We start from the raw sequence: 21015 nt of genomic DNA on the forward strand, positions 1-21015 counted from the left end.
AGCCCTCGAACATCAGAGGGGAGCTGCACGCAGTGTGGCAATCCGGACGCCTCATTTTATTTTATATTATGTAAATTCAATGAGTGCAGGCGAGACTTTGAAAAGTAGTTGAAGCATTTACTTGGCCCTTTTACTTTTTTACATATAGGGTTTCTCAACTGTCCTAAACTGGTTGATAAACAATCCGAGGGCTTGACCTGTAAAGTGTACGCGGGGATTAAGGCTTGCAATGTGAATCTGATGGCTGAAGTTTTTTTGCCCCTGGAGAGATTTGCAGCCAGCAATGTTATACCACCTGTCGTGTCGCCAGTTGGCAGGCTCTGTTCAGCCGAGAGTCAGAGCACACCCAGCGTGTCTGAACAGAGCAGGCGATGGGTGGGGGGGGGGGGGGGGGGGCAATGACATGAAATGCGTTAAACTGTAACCTTTACTTTCACACGGCAACAGGCAGCACTTTAAAGGTTTTTTTTGTCTTTAGCTGACGTCAAGAGAGGGAAAAAACTTAGATCAGCCTTTTTTCTCTTTTTATGAAAAAAGCCACTTGAAAGTACTCTGCAATAATGGAATCCAGCTGTTCGCTGGTAAACTACCTTTTAAAGTAATTTCAACCAAAACTTTATTCGGACAGAAAAATCTTACACTGCCAGTTAATGTTAGGGGGAAAAAACAAGGAGGAGGAAACAGAGATCGGCAAGTTTTATATATCTATAAGTTTTTTTTAATCCAGAAGTTTATAAAAGTTGACAGGTGTGCGTAAGTACTTGGCTGCGCCTTTAAAAAAAAACCTTCGGCTCTGGCATAACCGTCTGTCATTTTTTTCCGCCTTACATTAGCCATTGAGTAGATAAATGCGATCGTTGGATCGGGGCACGTTGGAGAGAGAAGGGAGTGCTTTGGATCGGAATGTGGAAGCCACTATGTGATTATCTGGTGGAAATGCTGGCACATCAGGGTCCCTGCACTCGGCATCCTTCATGGTAGAAGCGGCGGCTGGGAGTGAGTCAGTGTGAAGAAGCCCAGTGTCTGTCTTGTCTGCTCTGTCCCGATAGCTCGCAAACATTCCTCCCCAAATGTCCCTGTCATTAGTATTACTGCTAATATCGGCTCTCAACTTCCGCCATCATGGATCGGAAGCCCAAATCAACAAGATCCAGCCATCAAGTAACAAGGAACAAAACGGTAAGTCTTTCTTCCTTTCTCGCGTTGATGCGAGAAAGTTGAGTTTGCAATTCCTGGCGTGTTTCCTTTCTGCTGCACTCACTTGCCAGTGTGGGTGATCGCTTACAGGTATGGATTTCAGTGCAGCCCGGTACACACAAGCGATAGTACTTCTGAACTGAGGGAATCCTGGCCCTCATTGGGATTTTGTTTGTTTAAACTTTTTTTGTGGGAAATGTAGATCTGCCCGCTGCCGGAGAACAAACTTTTCCTTAAGGTATTCTTGCTCTAAAAAACGTGCAGGGTAGTGATTTAATGTATGCGACTGGCTCCCTCTGAGTATCCCTCATGCTTAAAAAAAAAGCTCTACCTTCGGAAAGATTTTAAGTTTTCAATCGAGTGCTTCTGGAGTAAGGTTGGTGTGTTGTTTTTTAACTGAGCCACGCTGCTTGTAAACGCGATGACATCTGGCACCTGCAGGCAGCCAGGGCGCTGATCAAAGAGCAGCGTTAACAAAGCTGGCCTCACAGTCAGAACAAGTTGGAAGAGGCAGTGAAAGCGATCAAAAGAGTAAGTCAGCGTAAGAGCTGTACACTGACATCCAGCCACCAGTCCGGACTAAGCCATTACTATCACATCTTGAGAGTTATACACTCACACAACGACTTTAGAAGCATACTTTCTCATTTGTTTCTTATTGCACAGAAGGGAACCATTCGGCCCATCGTGCCTGTGCCATTTAACATTGAATTCTCATTTGAACGCTTTATTTTTCACAATGATGTTGAAGACAACTTGTGTTTACTCCTGGAGTCTCACTGAGACTGCGAGAGTATCGATCGAATTGTTTTATTCCAGAAAGGCATGTTAATCTACCAGCGCGCATAAATCGTGGCTCTAATTGGGTGAAAATTGTGGTAAACATTACTACAAATACCAATTTTGACTTCAGTCCTTGAACCTACTGTTGTGTTTTTTACTCGAAATGGAGAAGCTAAAGGTGCTTGCTGTTCTCCGCCCTCCTGGCAAAACAAAGATCGGTACGTTAAAAGCCATGATAAACTCACTCTCAATTCCCATGCATTACTACCTAATTATATAGCTTTGGGACTTGACAGTTTTAGATTACAACCTAGACTGGCTAATAAAAAGCCAAGCAAAGCATGACATTCCTGTGTTTTTTTTAAAGCCGTCCAACCCCTCAGTAAGAAATGTTTAGAATAATCCAGCGCAGGTTCGAAGCAAAATAAAGTTTGAGATTAGTTTAATGAGTACATTAAGCCAGATTTATGGACATGACAAAATCTCCTACATTTTGTATACCAATTTGCAGCTGAGATCACAGGATTACATCAAAAGGATTTCATGCTTTGGAAACAGCATTTGTTTGAAAAGTAAAACCGTGAAAACATTATTTTGCTTAAATGCGAGAACTCTGAATATTTGTGTTCTAAGTGCGGATCATGCTAAAGAATGGGGATTTTTTTCTCTGTGGTGAGCTATTTCTGCATTGGGTGTGGTCCTGGGGTTTGGCGCTGGTCAATGCACAACAATTGCCCAAAAATGAGCAGCTTCAGTTCAAGGGACTGCTGTATCCAGGAACCATGGTGGACCTTAGTAGTAATGTGAATCAGACTGTGTAACTTGTTCTGATAGCCACATATTGCAGCAAGTGCTTTGAACATCAAGCAGTTGTTAGATTTAGACATCAGTTAAGTCCTGTGTGACCATGTTGGTGGATGTATTTTTTGAGTTTTTTGGATTCAAGTATGTTCAAACCAATCATATATTTAAAATATAAAACCTACACATGTTGGAAAAGCAAAGAGAAAATGTTGAAACTACACAGCAGTCAGTCAGTATCTGTAAAGAGAAAAGGCAACAGTTAAAAACTCTGACAAAGCTCTTTGCCAGACAAAGGGTTATACCAAATACATTTGGAGTTATACTGAAACATTTAATCTTTTTTTCTATTTACAGAACAGAATGACTTGTATTTCCAGTTAAAGGAAAAAGAAAGACTTGCACTAACTGTATGTAGCACTTTCACCAGGATGTCTCAAAATGCTTTACAGCAGTCAAGTTTTTATTTGAAGTGCAGTTACTGTTGTAATGTAGGAAACACAATTGCATTTTATTTCTTTTTCAATTATTTTATATTTGATGGAATGAATTGGCTATAATTTACTAAACAACTTAAAGCATTAAACATAGTACAGGCATCCCAAAGCACTTCATAAAATATTATTAGACAGAATTTGATACTGAGGCAGATTTAAGAAAAAGACAGGCAACCAAAAGCTTAGACAAAGAGGTGAGCTTTTAGACAGGGATTTAAAGGAAAGAGGTTTAGGAAAGCAGTTCCAGAGCTTGGGGCCTAGACAGCTGAAAGCAGGCTGAAAATGGGGGAGTGAAGGAAATCGAGATGCCCAAGAGGTCGGAATTGCAGGAATTCAGAATTCTTGGAAGTTACAGAGTTAAGGAGGTGCAAGGCCATGGAGGAATTTGAAGACAAACATGAAAATATTATGTGTTCTAGGCATTGGTAGCTTGGGAGCCCATGAGGTCAGTGAGCATAATTTTGGCACTGAGACAACTGACTTCTACTATCGCTGTAATATCAGCCCACCTCAGCCCATATGCTGCTGAAACCCTCATCTATGCCTTAGTTATTTCCAGACTCGCCTATTCCAATACTCTCTTGGCCAAACTCACATCTTCCACCTTCAATAAACTTGAGTTCACCCAAAACTCGGTTATGTATGTCCGAACACACACTGTCCTTGTATTATCATTGTACTGGAAATTTTCATCTAGCTTTTATTTTTAACGCAGTCTTGCTCTGATATGTCAGTAGACATTTTCCACAGATGCTATGAATGCCATTTCTTTGTTCAATGTGTATGAAGAAGACTTAAGTGGTCACTCTAGTCAGTTTTGTTCTTGCCACACATACCTGACCAGGACTGGTGTAACATATGCTGCACAGAGAAGTCCACCTCGGAACATCTTTTTGGTAAATGCAGTGAGTTCAAGTGTTGGTTTTTAACCTTCCTTTCTTTCTAACATTCTCTAAAGTGCCCTGGTCTCACAGATCTCCTACAAAACCACTTTATTAGGATTCTTTCAGTTTGGCTTCTACTCTGCTTGCAGCATCAAAACAAATCATCATCAAAGATAGAAATGTTTTGCTGTGTGACTGTGAATGCAGTGCATTAATTCCACTTGTTCTGCTTTTACCACACTGAGGTGTATAATATGGTTGACCATGCCAGGCTTCTTCATCTTTTGGCTCCATTTCATTGCCCAGTTAAATGGGACTGCACCTTTTGGGTCTGGCCTCATGTGGCTGTGCTCCTAACTGTTAAAACACAGCCAATACATCTCCACCAATGCTCCCCTTCCTGGCTGCTTATTACCTCAGGAGACCTTCTATCCTTGGTCCCTTTCTCAGATACATGCTGTCTCTTGGTGACGTTAACTAGTTTCATAGCTGTGCTGATAACATGTAGCTCCACACTTCCACCAATTACTTTGACAATATCAGTTTTCAGACTGTGAGCCTGACAGCGAGAAGATAACATTTCATCCAACTTTACTTGCTAAAGTTGAACTAGATAACTCAATACTTTAGCATTCTTATCAATTTAGCATTGAGCTTCCAGTCTCACATTTATTGATCACCAAGATGGCCTGTTTTCATCTCTACAACATTAGCCATTTCTACTATTAAGCAGCTCTGCTGAGACCGTAATCCACACTAGTCAGCTCCAAAACCTGCATTATCCTCTCTACTGGCTTCTCCTGCTTTCACTGTTAACTCCAATTTATTTAATTTGCAATTGGTCATATCCTTTCCCAGATTAGACATCACATATCCGCCCCTTCCTTGCTGATTAATGTTGGCTCACTGTCCCAGTTTAATTCAAAATTCTTAATTTTTCTTTAAATTCTTCCATGCATGTTCTCATCCAACCCCATCTCTGCAGTCTCCTCTTGCAATGCATCTCTTTACATACCTTTCCGTTTTTTGTTGTTTAATATGCACGCTACCTTCCTTTATCTCACCTCCACCCCTGCGTTGATGACAGAGCCTTTAGTTGCCTCAGCCCTAATCTCTGAATTCATTCCCTAAAGAGTTCTGATGTCCTGCTTCTCTATTCACCTTTGAAGGTTTTCTCAAAGTCCATCTTTTTTGACAAGCTTTTACTCATCTTTAGTACATTATGTGCCTTAGCTTTATTCCTTTTATGGCATTGTTAGTTTTTGCTTCCTTTATAAACAGCTTTTTTATATTTTCAACAAAAATGTTGATGTGTAAAAATGCACTGCTGTTATAGTGGTCAAGAATCAAAATGGCTGCTTGAGTTTCAAAACACACCCTTTGAAAGTACAAATTAAGGCTTAAATTAATTTGTAAACTACTGAGTTTGGCACAGTTCATTCCATTTGCAATTCTTAAGAGCTACTGCAAAGGTAAGCTTTAACTCCTTCACCCTTTAACCAAAGGAGACTTTCCACATTATGGAGGTATATTACAGAGTGTCTTGGTTAACTGCAATATGACCTCAATTACCTGGTGTAAAATTAGGTAATCTTCAACTGGAATCCAGAAGTCTTTTTTTAGAATACAACACAACCCGTGTTGCAGGCTTTTGTACAGAGTGCTTTTCTGCCTGTATGAACAAGTTGTTTTAAGCTGCTATCATTTTTCATTAGGAATAAAGTGACTAAATAAATGCACATGCAAATGGAAAATTACTTGTACATAGGTGGTATTCATGATGATGTAGACATAGAGAGATCTGCCTCTGTGTGCACGCTGTAGTGGCACACACCAGATCCTCGGCGCAGGCTGCCTGACAGTAAAGAACACTTCACTGAGTCTGCAGCATGGTAAAGCAGCACCTATCTTCCTGTACAATCAAATGTTTTTGTTAGCTATGGCTTATAATGAGATGTTATAACAATGCTATTGTGTAAACAGTTTGTGAAATTTGTAACTCTTTACCTGTAAGTGGGGGAGCTTACCTTATGATGAGCCATCTGTCAACATTTTGTGTTGTGAGGAACCTACAGCTTGTTAACACTTTAAAAGAATGGAACTAATGTCACCTCAAGTATTTGCTGTCATGATCTTGTTGATGTGAGTCTCAGTTTAGTGGTTATGTGACCTGAGTCACCTTTTTTGTGCCAGTTGTTGCATAGGTAAGCCACAAATGCAATGCTTTAAAAGAAGAAAGAACTTGGATTTGTATTGTGCCTTTCACACCCACATGGCACCCCCAAGTATTTCACAGCTTCCAAATTACTTTTAAAATGCCGAGTGTTTTGTGGGCAAAGCATACATTGATCATCAGAATTATAACATCATAAAGACAACATTTTTAACAGTTACTCTTGTTAAATGCATGCTTGGGTAACTATGTTCAAATTGCTTTGTTCAGACCTGTGTAGGTAACTACAATGGCTTTTACACAAATTTTAAGGAAGGGATAATAAAACTAAATATAACAATACATCCCTTTGGGGAAAAAGACCAAACGAACCATCAGATCCATTTAAGCAATTATAGACTGCAGTAATATATCTGCAGGAAATGATGCAAAGATTTTTTGTATGTGTATTTGAAAACTCCAAGATTTCTGTTATTTACACATCTAAGATGTTGTACGAAATTTTAAGGCCTTAACTATGCCTAATATTTGCTGTAATTGAGAAGACACACAGGCAGCCTGCTTGTAAATGCCTGCCAGTGTTTCTCTGACAACTGCTGAGGGTGTGTGTGAGCAGTCCCATGTGATTTTACCTTTGATTTCACCTCTATTCTGCAAATCCCTGACTTCCACTGTATCATTCGTCATGGTAACACAGCTGAAATTCAGGAACACACTACCTACGGGAAATTATATCTCAGAAGCTGTATGCTTCTACTCAATAAGTGGGATGTAGGTGTTTTAATGTAATCTGCCATGCCACTTGAATTTTATTATACATCATAATATTTCAAACAACATTCCTCACTTGCCAAAATCTATCCTCAAGTCCCTTCCCATGGTGTCATTGTGTGGAATCAGGAAGATGATCCAAATGGGAAAATTCAGCCCAATATCTCCCCAAAAGAATTTGTTAAAATCATGTACTTTGAGGAAAATTGTGGACATGATATGTGTCATTGTGTGGAATCAGGAAGATGATCCAAATGGGAAAATTCAGCCCAATATCTCCCCAAAAGAATTTGTTAAAATCATGTACTTTGAGGAAAATTGTGGACATGATTATGTGCCTGACTATTCAATGGGACTGCATAAAGACACACAAAGGTATTGTGCTTTTTTCTAATCTGTTAACTTCCATTTGGAGCGAACTCCTGGTCCATAGTTCACACATGTGGTATACATCGATTACTGGCAGTCTTAGGCTCAATGTTCTTGATCATACTTACAACTAAAACTTTCATCAATGTGCCAAATGCATCCTGGCAAGTAATTAAGGTAACCAGTTACAAATGTTTATGGAATGCACTACAAAACAGGAACACTTATAGCTATAAGAATTCCACACCATATCTACTCTGGCATTAGTGAAGGCCACTGACACCAAGCATGGGAACACAAAAGGGTGGAGTCTGGGTGTTTGGCATTGCATTTATGAAATTATGTTTCAAGAGTGGCTTTAGAACCAAAATTGATGAGCAGCCCCAAAAATCTCAACCTCATTGTTTAGAACTTGGAAGTTGTGAATCTGGGACACAGCTGAAACCTGTTCTGAATCCAATGCACAGCTGAAGGTTTCAGTAATAATGATGCTGAGGTTTTAGGAGCAGCATGAATGTGCCTATTGTATATCAAGAAACACAGATGGGGGCATGATATACCCTCCCATCCCTTGGTGTATCATTTAAATTGTGTTAAAGTTAGGAAAAAGAATGTCAAATGCTTTGTGAAGATCTAAATTAAAACAAGCTGGTCTGGGGCCAGTTACAGAGAGCCCTTGTGACTTCTAAGCTAATGATGTCATAATCCCCCATGTATTACGACTGAAAAGAAAATTCCACTCGTGTCAGTCCCTTCTGGTAATTTAATGATGTCATTAAGTCTTTTTATTTGAGCTTGTCACATCTGGGATGTCATAATTGACAACACAACAATGTAAATCCATTAGCTAGAAATAATCTTTTGTGGGTGTCTGCAATTTGAGCTTTTTTTTGTTGGTGAAACTTGACTTGAAGATCATCAGAGTACTCTCAATAATGACCATTTAATGACAGTCCCTAGCAATTAACAGACAATTCAGCTTTGAGTGTGTATTAAGATTCCACGAGCTGTATTTTGTTCGCACACAAAGAACATTTAAGTGCCCCAGAATAAGTATGTGAATTTATATGTACTTTCAGTCAGTTTTTGTGTTGGAATAAAGGTAAAGTACAATCTACGTTCTGTCCCTGGTGGAGAAATCTTTTCTGTACGTGTACAGGAAAAATATGCTAATCTCTTTGCTTCTTATGAATCAGCCACTTAGCTGAGTAAGAATCTCCACTTTCACCTGATATATTATGTTGGGTGACTATGTTATAATGCTGAGCCTAAACATTTCTTCTCTTATACAAGGAATTATTTAGAAGGAAGAAAATACATTCTGAAATTGGTTGTGGAAAATATTTTGCTTTGAAAGTCCTTTTCATTCAATGTTCTACTACCTTTGACAGTTTTTAAATATAATAATTAAAATATATAGCACAACTGTTTTCAGTCTCATTTGCACAACCCCTGCTTCTGTATACCTCACTGCAAAAATGAAGAGACTTTTCATCCACTTGTAGTTGGCAAACAGCAGAGGCTGAACTCATTCAAAATAGCTGGGAGACATCACACTGCCATGCAGATGTCTGAAGGACTATTTGTTTATGTTTGTCCTTGAGTGTTCTAGCATGAAAGGTGAGGTCCATCAGAAACTTGAGTTACAAATGAAATATTGATTGACTTTGTTATGCTACCAAAACAGCTACCAAAAAAGAAAATAAGGAAAAGGAATTTGACCGGCTGCTGTCCCTGAAAGAACACTTCCCTTCTGCTTGTCCCAGAAAGACTCAAAAATGGGAAACTGTTTTGCAGTACAAGTGTGCCAAACATCACGGTACTATGGGCAGTCACTGCATGTAAATATCTTAGAAGAAAGTTAAGCCCACAATGTCAATAGAAATTTTGGAAAGAGAGGAGTGCAGCTAAAAATATAGCATTCCACATTTTCAGATATAAATTATCTGATTGGATACAATTTTTCTATTTGTGGTAGCATTAAACAGTATATAAGTGTCAGCTTGGTTTAGTTGGTAGCATTTTTGCCTCTTAGAAAGTCATGGGTTCAAATCTCAGTCCAGGAGCATAGTTTTACTCAAATTTACTTTGACACTATGGTGTCACAATTCTGTGATCCTGTAATACTGAAGGAATATTACAGTTTTTGGAGATGCCATCATTTGGATGAAACTGAGCTCCTGTCTGCCTATTCAAGTGGAAATAAACAATTCTTTAAAGATAATTTTTTCTGCTATTCTGGCCAACACTTCTATTCAATATCACCAAAACAGAACGTGTGATCATTTATCACATTCTCTGTTTGTGAAACTATGTTGTGTGCAAATTATATGCCTTGCTTAACAGTGACTACACTTCAGAAATAATTTATTGATTGTGAAGTGTTTGGATGTTTGAAACTCAGAAAGGTGTCAAGTAAATGCAAGTTCTTCCTTACATCACTAAGGTTATTATTTTCCAGTCGTGGACCACTACCATGCCTCCAATGTTTCCCCATTCAAAAATGCCATTAGGCTAGAGAGATGTCATCTAGGCTCAGTAAAGAGGACAATTTGGTATATTAGCAGTGGTAACTACTGGTAACTAATCAGATTTCTCCCTGTTTTGTAATGGTCAAATTGTTGGAGAAAGAGCAGATAGAAGTTATGGCCACTGAAGAATGTTGCTTCTGGTGTCTCTGAAAGAGTTAGGTTCAGTAGCACTCGACTCAAACTGCAGTGCTTGCCTGACATTCATTGTTTTATTGCTTACAAGACTATAAAAGAATTACATAATTCACAAAGTGCTGCACTTACAACATGAGTATAGAGATGCACCACAGGGTTGGGGTGGAGCAGGACTTCAATACAACATCCAAGGAAAATTTTCATCATGGGTATGAAAATCCCATTCATCTGCAATAGCCTGACTTACCAGTACTCTTTTAATTTATGCTCTGATGAGGACAATACATTTTTTTACTGCTGCCAAATCAAGTTAAATTTGTAAAAGTTTACACAGAGGGAGGAAAAAAATGTGTTCCAACATTCTATCTTGATTTGTATCAGTCTCTATTATAGAGGTGTTATTGCACAGTAACATCAAAGTAACCTAAATTCTTTGTGTAACATACTATTATCAAGTGCTTTAGGCATTTGTTGTTAGAGGATAATAATAATTAACTTGCTGAAGAGTTTGCCAATGTAAAGAGCCCAAGAAATGAAGGTTGAGAATGAAAACTATATTACAGTATTAGGCAACATCCATAGTTAGTCATGTTTAAGATTCGGTCCGATAGTTCAAATCTATCCTTTTGAACTCAAAGTTTTGAGCAAAAAACTCATTTGCAAAAATATTGTATAAAACAATGGTTAGATGTGGAGACCTTAAAAAGGTACAACATAGGATGGAGAAAACATAGGTTGAATGGCCTCCTTTTTGCTATAAGATTCCATAATATGGTACAGGGAATGTTTTTCACATGGCTGTGTGGAACTTCATAAATTTGAAGGCTTTTTTCCCCTAGCAGTTTGAAAAACCAGGCTTTATCTACCAATAAACAGGCAAAGTATTTGAAGAGGAAAGTAATGACCATGAACATATTTGCTTAAATAGCAAAGTATTTAGACATGCCATTGTTCTGTACACCTGTTGAAATCAATCTGGCAGGCACCATAACAGCAGACTTGAAGGACTTCTTTACAGAATCAATGAAAGAACATTTTCTAAAGGATGGAGAGTTACTGTACAGGCTACTTGGTACTGTGCTATAGGCCTGCACTGAAGCAGCCAAGGGCACTTTTTCAAACACTGTACCTGAAACAGTGGCTTTGTTCTCTCTCAAAGAGGGCATTAGAGGCCAATGAACCGTTTCAGCAGTTTCAAAGCATTAATCAAACATGACATAGAAAATGCTATCACTACAGCAGCCCACCTACTAAACGGCTGTGGCTGATGGGTTTTTGAAAAGCGAAACAGCTTAATATTAATGGTCTTTTGGGTAGTTGGAGCATTCCTCACATAAAGTTAAAATTTTAAGCATAAAGCAGGTTTAATAGAAGAATGGGGTTGAGTTTTTAAGAGATTTTTGAAGCACCACTGTCAGAAACTCAGTCTGAGGTTTCGCATCAAACTTGTAGCATCATCAACACATTTTTAAAGGTAAAACAGAATATTTTCCAGCAGCAACATGATCATTCCATCGTGTTGCTTTAGGGCACCTAAGACAATCTTTTCATTGTTAGACCTGACACTTTTCTCATTGCTAAAGCATAGAATTTAAATCAGATGGTTCTTGAAAAACTGAGGGAAAAAAACAGGCAGTTCAGTTCTATGTGAAAATGAACCTTAACCACACAGGGTGGATGCAAATAACAGCAACAACAACATTGCCAACAACAACTTTCATTTATATAGAGCCTTTAACATAGTTAAATATCTCAAGGCACTTCACAGGAGCGCTATCAAACAATATTTGACATGATTCACATATGGAGATATTAGTTCAGAAGGCCAAATGCTTGTTCAGAGAGAGGTTTTGAAGCTTCTTAATGGAAGAAAGGGAGATAAAGAGATGGAGAGGTTGGGGGAGAGGATTCAGAACTTAGGACCCACACAGCTTAAGGCACAGTCACCAATGGTAGAGCGATTAAAATTGGAAATGCTTGAGGGGCCAGAATTAATGAAATGCAGATATCTCAGAGGGTTGGAGGGCTGGAGCAGATGAAGGAGATCATGAGATCATGAAGTGAGAAGGATTTGAAAACAAGGATCAGAATTTTAAAATTGTTTAATTGGGAGTCACGGTAGATCAATGAGCTCAGGGCTGATGGGTAAATTGAACTTGATGTCAGTTTGGACATGCACACCAGCGTTTTGGATGACTAAATGGTTACAGAAAGAAAAATGTGGGAAGGAGTGGAGGCCAGGAGTGCAGTGGTATGGTCAAGTCCAGCGATAACAAAGGCATAGATGAGCTGAGACAGGGGTGGTGTTGAGTGTTATTATAGAGGTAGAAATAGGTGGAAATAATGATAACCATTAAAAAGAAAAATAGGTTTGCAATGCAGTGTCTGTTTTCTAAAACATTCAATTGTTATAATTTGTTCTCATGTAACCTGTTCAGTTAATAACTCTGTTAATTAGCATTTACTTGTGGACAAGTTGTCAGCAGTTCAGAGTATTGTGACAGTAAGGAAACAAGTAAAGGATTGCATGACAGTCTGTCAGGATTTAGTGGAATGGAAGAAACAGAAGGTTCTTCATTTAAGCCTTTCTCACAGCATACCATTTTACCACAACAGTGAATGGAAGTTGATTTGTTTTCCTTACTACACTGACAGCATTTAAAACTGAATTTGAGAAACAGTAGTAAGAACTAGCTCAGGGATCTGATTAATTCACATGTTCTGGAAGACTAAACTTGCAACTTTTGGCATCACACCCAATTCTGCCCTGCTTACTGTCAGTAACCCTCAGTACTAATTGTACAGAACAGTTTGCAATCCACGTGGAGAGGAAAATGTTGCAGTTCATGTAATTACATGTCACCTTGTGATTTAAGCACATATCTCTACAGAGCACAAGTTTCAGCAATATTGCTTTGTTAAATGTATGGAAGCTTGGGTGAGCAATACTGATAAGGGACTAAAATGGCCTTCCCTTTGTTTTGTTAAGTTATGCCTTAGTGACTCAGTATTTTTAGTGAGGTTTGACAAGGTTTCCTCTAGTGTAGTCTGTTCATTTAAGATGCACGCACACAATATGAGACCTAGCCACATTATTTAGCACTCATTCACCTTTCATCTCAGTTTCTGATCCACTTTCTGTCAATTATGATTTTTTTTTAAAATGACGCTTCTTACTTTCATTAACTAAATATAAGCTGGAATCTTCCATTCTGGAATCTAAATTGGGTGGCAGGCGCAAAAGTTGGAGTGATCCCCGCTGTGGGCGGGACAGCTGACCATGAGTGATCTCGCACTGTTCAGCTCAATACATATGCATCCGCGAGGAGCTCGCTGAATCTCATGGTGGGGGCGGGCAGGAAGTCGCTATCCCCGTGTTACCTCATGGGGTTGAAGGTCCATTTGTCATATTTAAAGGGCACCCAGGCAGCTATTCACTCACTGCTACCCAGGAGCTCTGGATTCTATCAAGACCAGGATGTCACGGACCAAAGAATGTGTGGCCCCACGGTTCAGCAAAGCCTCCCTGGAGATCCTCCTCTAGGTCTTCCAGGAAAGATGGGAGATGCTGTTTCCCAGGGATGGCAGCAGGAGGCCCTCCTGCCTGACCATAGTGGCATGGGTGGAGGTCGGAGCGGAAGTTAGCGTAAATGGGGCCCACAGGAGAGCTGCCTGGCAGTGCAAAAAAAGGGTGAATGAACTGCTGTGCTCTGCCAGCGTGACTGGTATAGGCTACTCACTATAAACTGATACTCATAGGGCATCAGGCAGTGTAAGTATGTGAGTGCACAGGGATGTCAGACAGCAGTTTAGGTTGTAGGACTCAGTATCAGGTGGGACATGTGTACTGAATGTGTGCCAGCCTCTTCATGCTGTCAACGTTCAATCAGTTGCAGGACATCCTGCTTGTTAATCACTTACTGGGGAGAGTTCAGGAGCAGGCATAGGCAGCCACAGCTCCACGTCCAAACCCAGCTCTGAGGATGATAGCTCAGATGCCTCAGAGGATGTGCCATCACAGCATTTACCTGCATCCTCCACCAGCGCAGATACATTCATCTCGAGTGCCTATTCTAGAGTGGGCTTGGGTCACAATCTGATCACTGACATGGGTCCACAGCTGGCAGAGGCAGTGACAGCCGAGATCTCTGACACTTGGAGGACTGCTGGACACCGGCACCTGCTCAGCCCCATGCAGATGACGAGCCTCACTGGCACTTCGACCTCCCTCCAGGTGCCCCTTCTGGAGGTGCCATCAGGGAGGAGAACCAGCCAACCACCCTGGTGCTTCAGCCTTGGGTATTCCAAGGGTGCCCTGCCATTCCACCTCCCCTCTGCCAGTGACTCCATGACCTCCAGCAGGTCAGGCCGAGGAGGGTGCATCTGTACCTGCACCTGAATGAACCATTAACAGGCCCGGGCCCTCTACGCCTCAGGCCACCAGAGAGTACCCGCCAAAGTCATCACAGTCGACAGGGCACTGCTATTAGCAGGCTGCCTCCACCTCAGTTGTAGATCTCGGGGCTGATCCTAGATATAGTAATAGAAAAAGATAAGGAAGTTGTGAAGTCACACGGGGCACGAATGTACAACCATTGTATATACTTTAGGCACTTGTAAAATATGTTCACTTGCACAGTTTGGAAGCTTCCTGGTTTCCATTTTGCTGCTAGTTGCTTCAATGGTCACAGGCATTTATGGGTCAGGAATTTGGGTCCCCATCAAAGTCCAACACTAAACTCCTATAGATTCAGTTGTCTCACATTATCAACATAGTGATTACTCAATAATCCCACAAGGTCATGATTAAGCACTGACCATCATTTGTGGGTGTTCTGTCTGGGCACACATCATGCAAGCCATTACTTGCAGCTCACTATGTTCTGAGCTCTGAAAGTTATGTTTGTGCAGAATGTTCAGTGAAGTCATTGCATCTCCTGCTGCCATTGCCCTGATGTGAGATGTGGGTGGATGCAAGGAGTACCTCAAAGGGAGTTAAACAGGCTACGTGACTGGCAAGGAACACAGTAGATGCAGTTTGAGGGCTGAGAGAGTGAAGCTCTCCACTGTCTTTTTAATTGTGGAAAACCAGAGTCTTCCCTGCATGTTTGGAGAAAGCTGTGGTGGGTCCATGATTCATTACTGGCCTTCCTTGGTGATTTGTCATTTTGTGCTAACATGCAGGTGATGGCTTCAAGTAAGGAGGCAATGGGCAAGTTAGCCGTAATTGCAAGAGGGATTGAATGTAGGATTAAAGAGGTGTGTGTGCAGTTGACTGAAGCCTTTGTCGCATGGAGCTTTGTTTGGCCTGTTCATCTTCCTATCAAGGGCTGCAGTAGCCCTTGCATAAAGGGTTTGCAACCAAAATGCATCAGATATCATTGGAAAACCAGGGTTTTAGTTCATGAGGTAAGAGAGAGTAGAATGGGCCTGTGTGCTGCACCGTGCCGAGGACTGAGAGGCTATCCATGTGAAGCATCAGCAGCTGTAACAGGGCCCTGCAGAGTCCATGCAGGAAAGATGTTTATGTTGGCTGGGGTGTCCACAATGACGGATTACAGTCTCACACTAACACTAAGGCCATCTAGGACTGAGGCTTCAGGGGTCTTTGCAATTGGAGAGTCATAGTGCAGGTGAGGCACTCTCAGTGAGTGGACTTCAAAGTAACTGCAAAACCTTTTGGCATGATAAAGATGTCAAGGGATATGGGTTTATTGTGGGTGAGTGGCGATCAGGGGGCAAGAACATGATCTTCCATGATCAATCTGCCTGAAGGAGCATTCTTGCGGGTCCAAATGGTGTTCCTGTGCTGCTCCTCCCTGTGGACCCATCAGTCTGACTCTCGGCATCACCATCCCCTTTATCATCCTCATTTTGGTCTTCTATGCCTCCCTCAGCCAAGACATCCTCACTTTGTGCACAGGGTTGCGCAGGATGTAGCAGACAACAATAATCCAGGACAATCCCTGTTGTGTGCATTGGAGAGGCCCCCTGAGCAGCCCAAACATCTGAACCACATTTTTAGGAGGCCTATCATCTGCTCAATCGTGGACCTTGTAGAGGCATGTGCTGCATTGTATCTCTGCTCAGCTGCATTCTGCGGATGGCAAAATGGTGTCATCTAGGGGTGTCTGCAAGCCACTCACCATCCTGACTTGAACTATATTGCCATTACTTCACTGTCGCCTGAATCAAAATCCTGGAAATCCCTAGCTAAAGCACCGTAGGTGCATCTACACCACAAGGACTACAGCGGTTCAAGAAGGCAGCTCACCACCATCTTCAAAAGGGCAGTTAGGGATGGGCAATAAATACTGGCCTAGCCAGCGATGCCCACATCCCAGGAATGAATGAAAAAAGCATATCAGCTATACGTTCAATGAGTGGAATACTTTACTAATGATGAATATGACTGGCTGTTGCTAGGGAGCTCTCAAGGCCACATGTGTTCAATCAATAGCTCCTTGCACTTGCAGGAAACCTGAGACTGTTGCAAAACCCAATGCTCTTCCAGCCTGGCTTTCGGGAAAAAGGTAGATTTTGACAAATTGTACACTGTCCTGAACAGGTCATCTGTCATCTCCCAAATGTTTTTGTGTGTCACTGACTGGAGGATGCCGCACCGGTCCCCAGTGAAGCCACTAGCGAAGAAGCATAAGGCAGTGGTGACCTTTTAATGCAATCAACATAGGATTGCCTCTATATCCCTGTGGAGAAGCTAGCAGATGTGAGCTACCACATTCTAGGACATTCGAAGGTGGCACCTCCAACATTGTCTTTTGCTGTAGATAGGTGCACCACCTGTGATAAGCTGATGGTCAGGCCAGTGCTTGCCATTGAACTGGCCCCTGGTTGCCAGCATCCTGAATTTCTTGAGGCCCCACTGCCTCTTTCTGCTAAGGTTATTCCTCCTCCTGGTCCTGCGCCAACCTGCAATGGGGGGTCCTCCTAATCTGGATGAGAGCTAGCAGAAAAGCATCATCCAGACCTCAGTGAATCTATGAACAAATTGTAGGAATCAATCTCTGAGCCACAAACCCAGTGCTAAGCCCTATGACTTGCTTCCATCTAGACATGACATCCCCACCCCAAACCTTCCAGGTGAAGGACACCCTTGAGGACCAGAGATGAATGATCCTCCTGTTTATACAGGACTATGCATGAAGACATTGCTGTTTGACCGGAGTGATGACAGCCATGAGGGGGAACCCTCCCTCAGATACTATTCAGCTTTCCTCCACTAGCCTTGAGTCTCTATAGACAGACCATTGCCTTGGCAGCATAGAAAGACTAACCACATAAGCCCTTATCAGCAATGACCATTCACCCGGTAGGATAGAGGTTTAGAGTCGCGAGTTTGCTGCCGTCCACCAGCCATACCCCTTGGAGGCTCCACCTCCCTCCCTCCCTTCACCCCTGCCTCTGACAGCAGCAGATGGCACATGGCACAGAATAAACGACAGCTCCACACCTCACTGGAATTTTGATGTTCTGAGACCCATGAGTCAGGGGACAAACCTACTGCCATGTGAGCTGCACCATCGAGAGGAGAACTCAACTGAGCATGGTTCCCATCCAGTTGCCTCATGATTATTAAGGTGTCTCTTTACTCAGCCAATCATGCTCACTATGAACTCTACCCACCCGAAAAGACACTCCTTCCATTTTGAGGGATCGCAATTTCAGAGTGACGTCATTGCATAGTTGAGAATTCAAAATTGGTATGCGTGACATTTGAGACTCGCTCCACCACCTTCTACCCAAAGCCATCACTCACCAACTTCCTTCCATCACTCTTGACCTATCCAGTATAACAATTTCTCTCCCTTCTGTCACCCATGAAAATCTTCCCTGTTGCCCTTGCACATATAACCATTGGCCTCCACATGCCTTCTCTCCCCTCTGACCCTATGCCCGTTCCTGACCCCATACCTACCTTGACCCTGACCCCATTATCCGAGCTACCTGTTTCCTCTGTTTCCGTGCCCCCACCCCCCCCCCACCCGCCCGCTGATGAAACCTTCAGCTACCCGACTATTATCCTGGACCTTCCACCTTACCACATTCCATTCTGCTATCTCACTGTAACTATTCCCTCTGCTTCCCAGTACCCTTGGTTCAACCTCCAAGACCCCACCATCAACAGCATGGACTCCACACTCTAGGACCATCTCTCTCACACAATCCCTGCCTGGAAACCTGCTCCCCCACCTATCCACAGGACCCCAGACCCAACAATCAAGGCACTTCCCTCTATCGAATGTCCCTGCACACTCATATTCCCTCATATTCCCTCACTGCCTCCCTCCCTGCCCCAGACATTCTGTCTTCCTTCCCCAGACAGCCTCACTCCTTTCCACCCTTAGCCTGCCTCCCATGTCCAGCCCTCATGTCCTACTGGCACTCAATCTGAGTCAAAAGGCTGAGATTTGTGAGCGGTCCCCAAGAAGGCTAAAGCAGTGTCGACTCACCTCAAAGTCATGGAAGGAGGCAATCTCACTAGGTGTACACCACTTAAAAACAGTTGTGAATGTGAATGTTCTAATTTCTGACTGGCGGGAACTTATCTTAGTGAGGTGGCCTTTTAATAAGCATGCATGACATGCTAATGCATGCAAAAGGACTTCCTGGCATTTATCATTGGAAGGTCTACCAACTTTTAACTCACCATTAAAGCCCCGAGAACTTAATTCCTGCAGTTCATCCCATCGTTGGGAAACTGATTTTTGACCTTCCATCAAATGAAGTTCCCCTGAACACCAAGCTTCCTGCTGGTGGTGGGACTGGAAGATACCACCCCAATCATATTTGCTGTAGCAACTGTGGTTACTCCCGTAATTGGCAGGACTCAGAATTGGGTCTTTTTGGTGGAAATTTTTCAGTTTAATTTTCTCCCCTTTGACCTTACAGAAGGCTTTGGCACTGTAGATTTGGCACTTGGCCATCAAAACACGTACCTGGCAGACTCCCATCTTCTACTCTCCATCTACAGAAGCTCATTCAAAACTCTGCTGCCCATAACTTAACTCACACCGAGTCCCTTTCACCAGCAATGTTGGTTCCAGTTGAGCAATGCCATGATTTAAAAATTATCATCCCTCTTTTCAAATCTATCCATGACCATGCTCCTCCCTATCCCAGTAATCTCCACCGGCCCTGCAATCTGAAATATCTGCACTTTTCCAATTCTGGCCTCTTGTGCATTTCCAATTTTAATCATTTGAGCACTGGTGACTCTACCTTCAGCTGCTTATGGCCCGAAGCTCTGAAATTCTCTCCCATAATCTCTCTTACTCTCTATCTTCCTTAAAACCTACTTCTTTAACATATGTGAGCAGTGTCAATTTTGTTTGATAACCCCTCTTGTGAAGTGGCTTGAGGACTTTTACGATGCTTAAAGTGCTATAAAAATTAAAGTTGTTGCTTCTGTTGTTGCACACTATCTCTTATTGAAACAATTTGAAAACTTGAGTTTGTGTCCCACACAATTTCTTTCTGCAGCCACCTACCTAGAGAGAATAAAATAAATAACTTGCACTTAGAAATGCACTAGAGCAACCAAGTTTAGCTTGATGATTTACTCTTCTTCCCTGTGGTGGATTCATCTGGCTCATGGGGCAGAATTTTCCCCCTGTCAAGGGGGAAGTTTAGGAGTGGGCGCGTGCAGGCGAGCCAATTAAGGCCTGCCCAGCATGACGCTTGCCATGACTCCTCCATGATGGAGACCATGGTGCGCAGACCATCATGGATTTCCATCAGTTCTTTCCTCAATCCCGCTAGACATCCAGCAACTGCCACCTGATGGACAACTACAGAAGCTCCTCATCTGCCTCGGATGCAGCATGGTCCTGATCTCCAACTGCCGGCTCCCTGGGACCTCTCTGCCTCTGCCTGCTCCTCAAGTGAGTGTGATGTGTCCTCACCGCTCTTCATTACCTACTGCAGAGCCGAATACCTAATGCCCAACGATGGGTGAGTATCTGTGCTGGGTATCTGGTTTAGAGAGATGGTGTGACTCCGGTGCAGGTGTGATGTCTTTGTTGGAGCTCAGTGGGGGGTCCTTGGGGTTGCTGATGGCTCCTGTGGATGGCGCATCTGCAGGAGGAAGGCAAAAGATCCATACATTCAATCATCAAAGTCACTATGCATGCTAAGCAGGCTGAGGAGACAGTGGAGAACAGCTGCATAGTCCATCTGCATTGGAGCTTCAATGGGCTCTCTGGCTATGACAGTTCAGTTTCTGATGAGAGGAGCCCGTTATGTTTCCAGTGCCCATCACACATGCATCTGTCACCTGCACTCTTACCTTCATCTGAGACCCCCACCTCACAGCGAGCTGGCCAGTGGCATTCAAGCTCTAGTACATCACTCTCATGCTTAGTGAGGATGCACGGATTTGGCATTCCTCCACCTGTTCTGTGGCGCTCTGCGGCATTATGACTCCTCTTCTCCTGACAGGGAAAAATAGCCTCATTATTGTTCCGTCTTCCTGAAGGTCTCATAGATTCATAGACGTTTACAGCACGGAAGGAGGCCATTCGGACAATCGTGTCCGCACCGGTCAACAAAGGTCTGACCACAGTAATCCCATTTTCCAGCACTTGGCCCATAGCCCTGGAGACTATGGCAATGCAAGTGAATATCTAAATACTTTTTAAATGTTACAAGGGTTTCTGACTCAACCATCCTTTCAGGCAGTGAGTTCCAGGCTCCCACCACCCTCTGGGTGAAAATAAATTCTCCTCAACTCCCCTCTTTACCTACTACCTCTTACCTTAAATCTATGCCCCCTGGTTATTGACCACTCTACCAAATGAAATAGTGCCTTCCTATCTACCCTATCTTTGCACCTCATAATCTTATACACCTCTATC

General features: G+C 42.5%; 1 protein-coding gene across 1 annotated transcript in view; it reads left to right on the plus strand.

Annotated features, from left to right (window-relative positions):
* Positions 1-841: 841 nt before the first annotated feature.
* pdgfc (platelet derived growth factor c) overlaps positions 842-21015 on the plus strand; it is a 443053-nt gene continuing 422879 nt past the window's right edge. The window contains exon 1 of the mRNA XM_041187762.1: positions 842-1179. Coding sequence (XP_041043696.1) covers positions 1071-1179 — 109 coding nt within the window. The 5' untranslated portion in view covers positions 842-1070. The remainder of the gene's footprint in view (positions 1180-21015) is intronic.

The sequence above is a fragment of the Carcharodon carcharias genome, chromosome 1 (assembly GCF_017639515.1).
Source record: "Carcharodon carcharias isolate sCarCar2 chromosome 1, sCarCar2.pri, whole genome shotgun sequence".
In the NCBI taxonomy this organism is placed as follows: Eukaryota; Metazoa; Chordata; class Chondrichthyes; order Lamniformes; family Lamnidae; genus Carcharodon; species Carcharodon carcharias.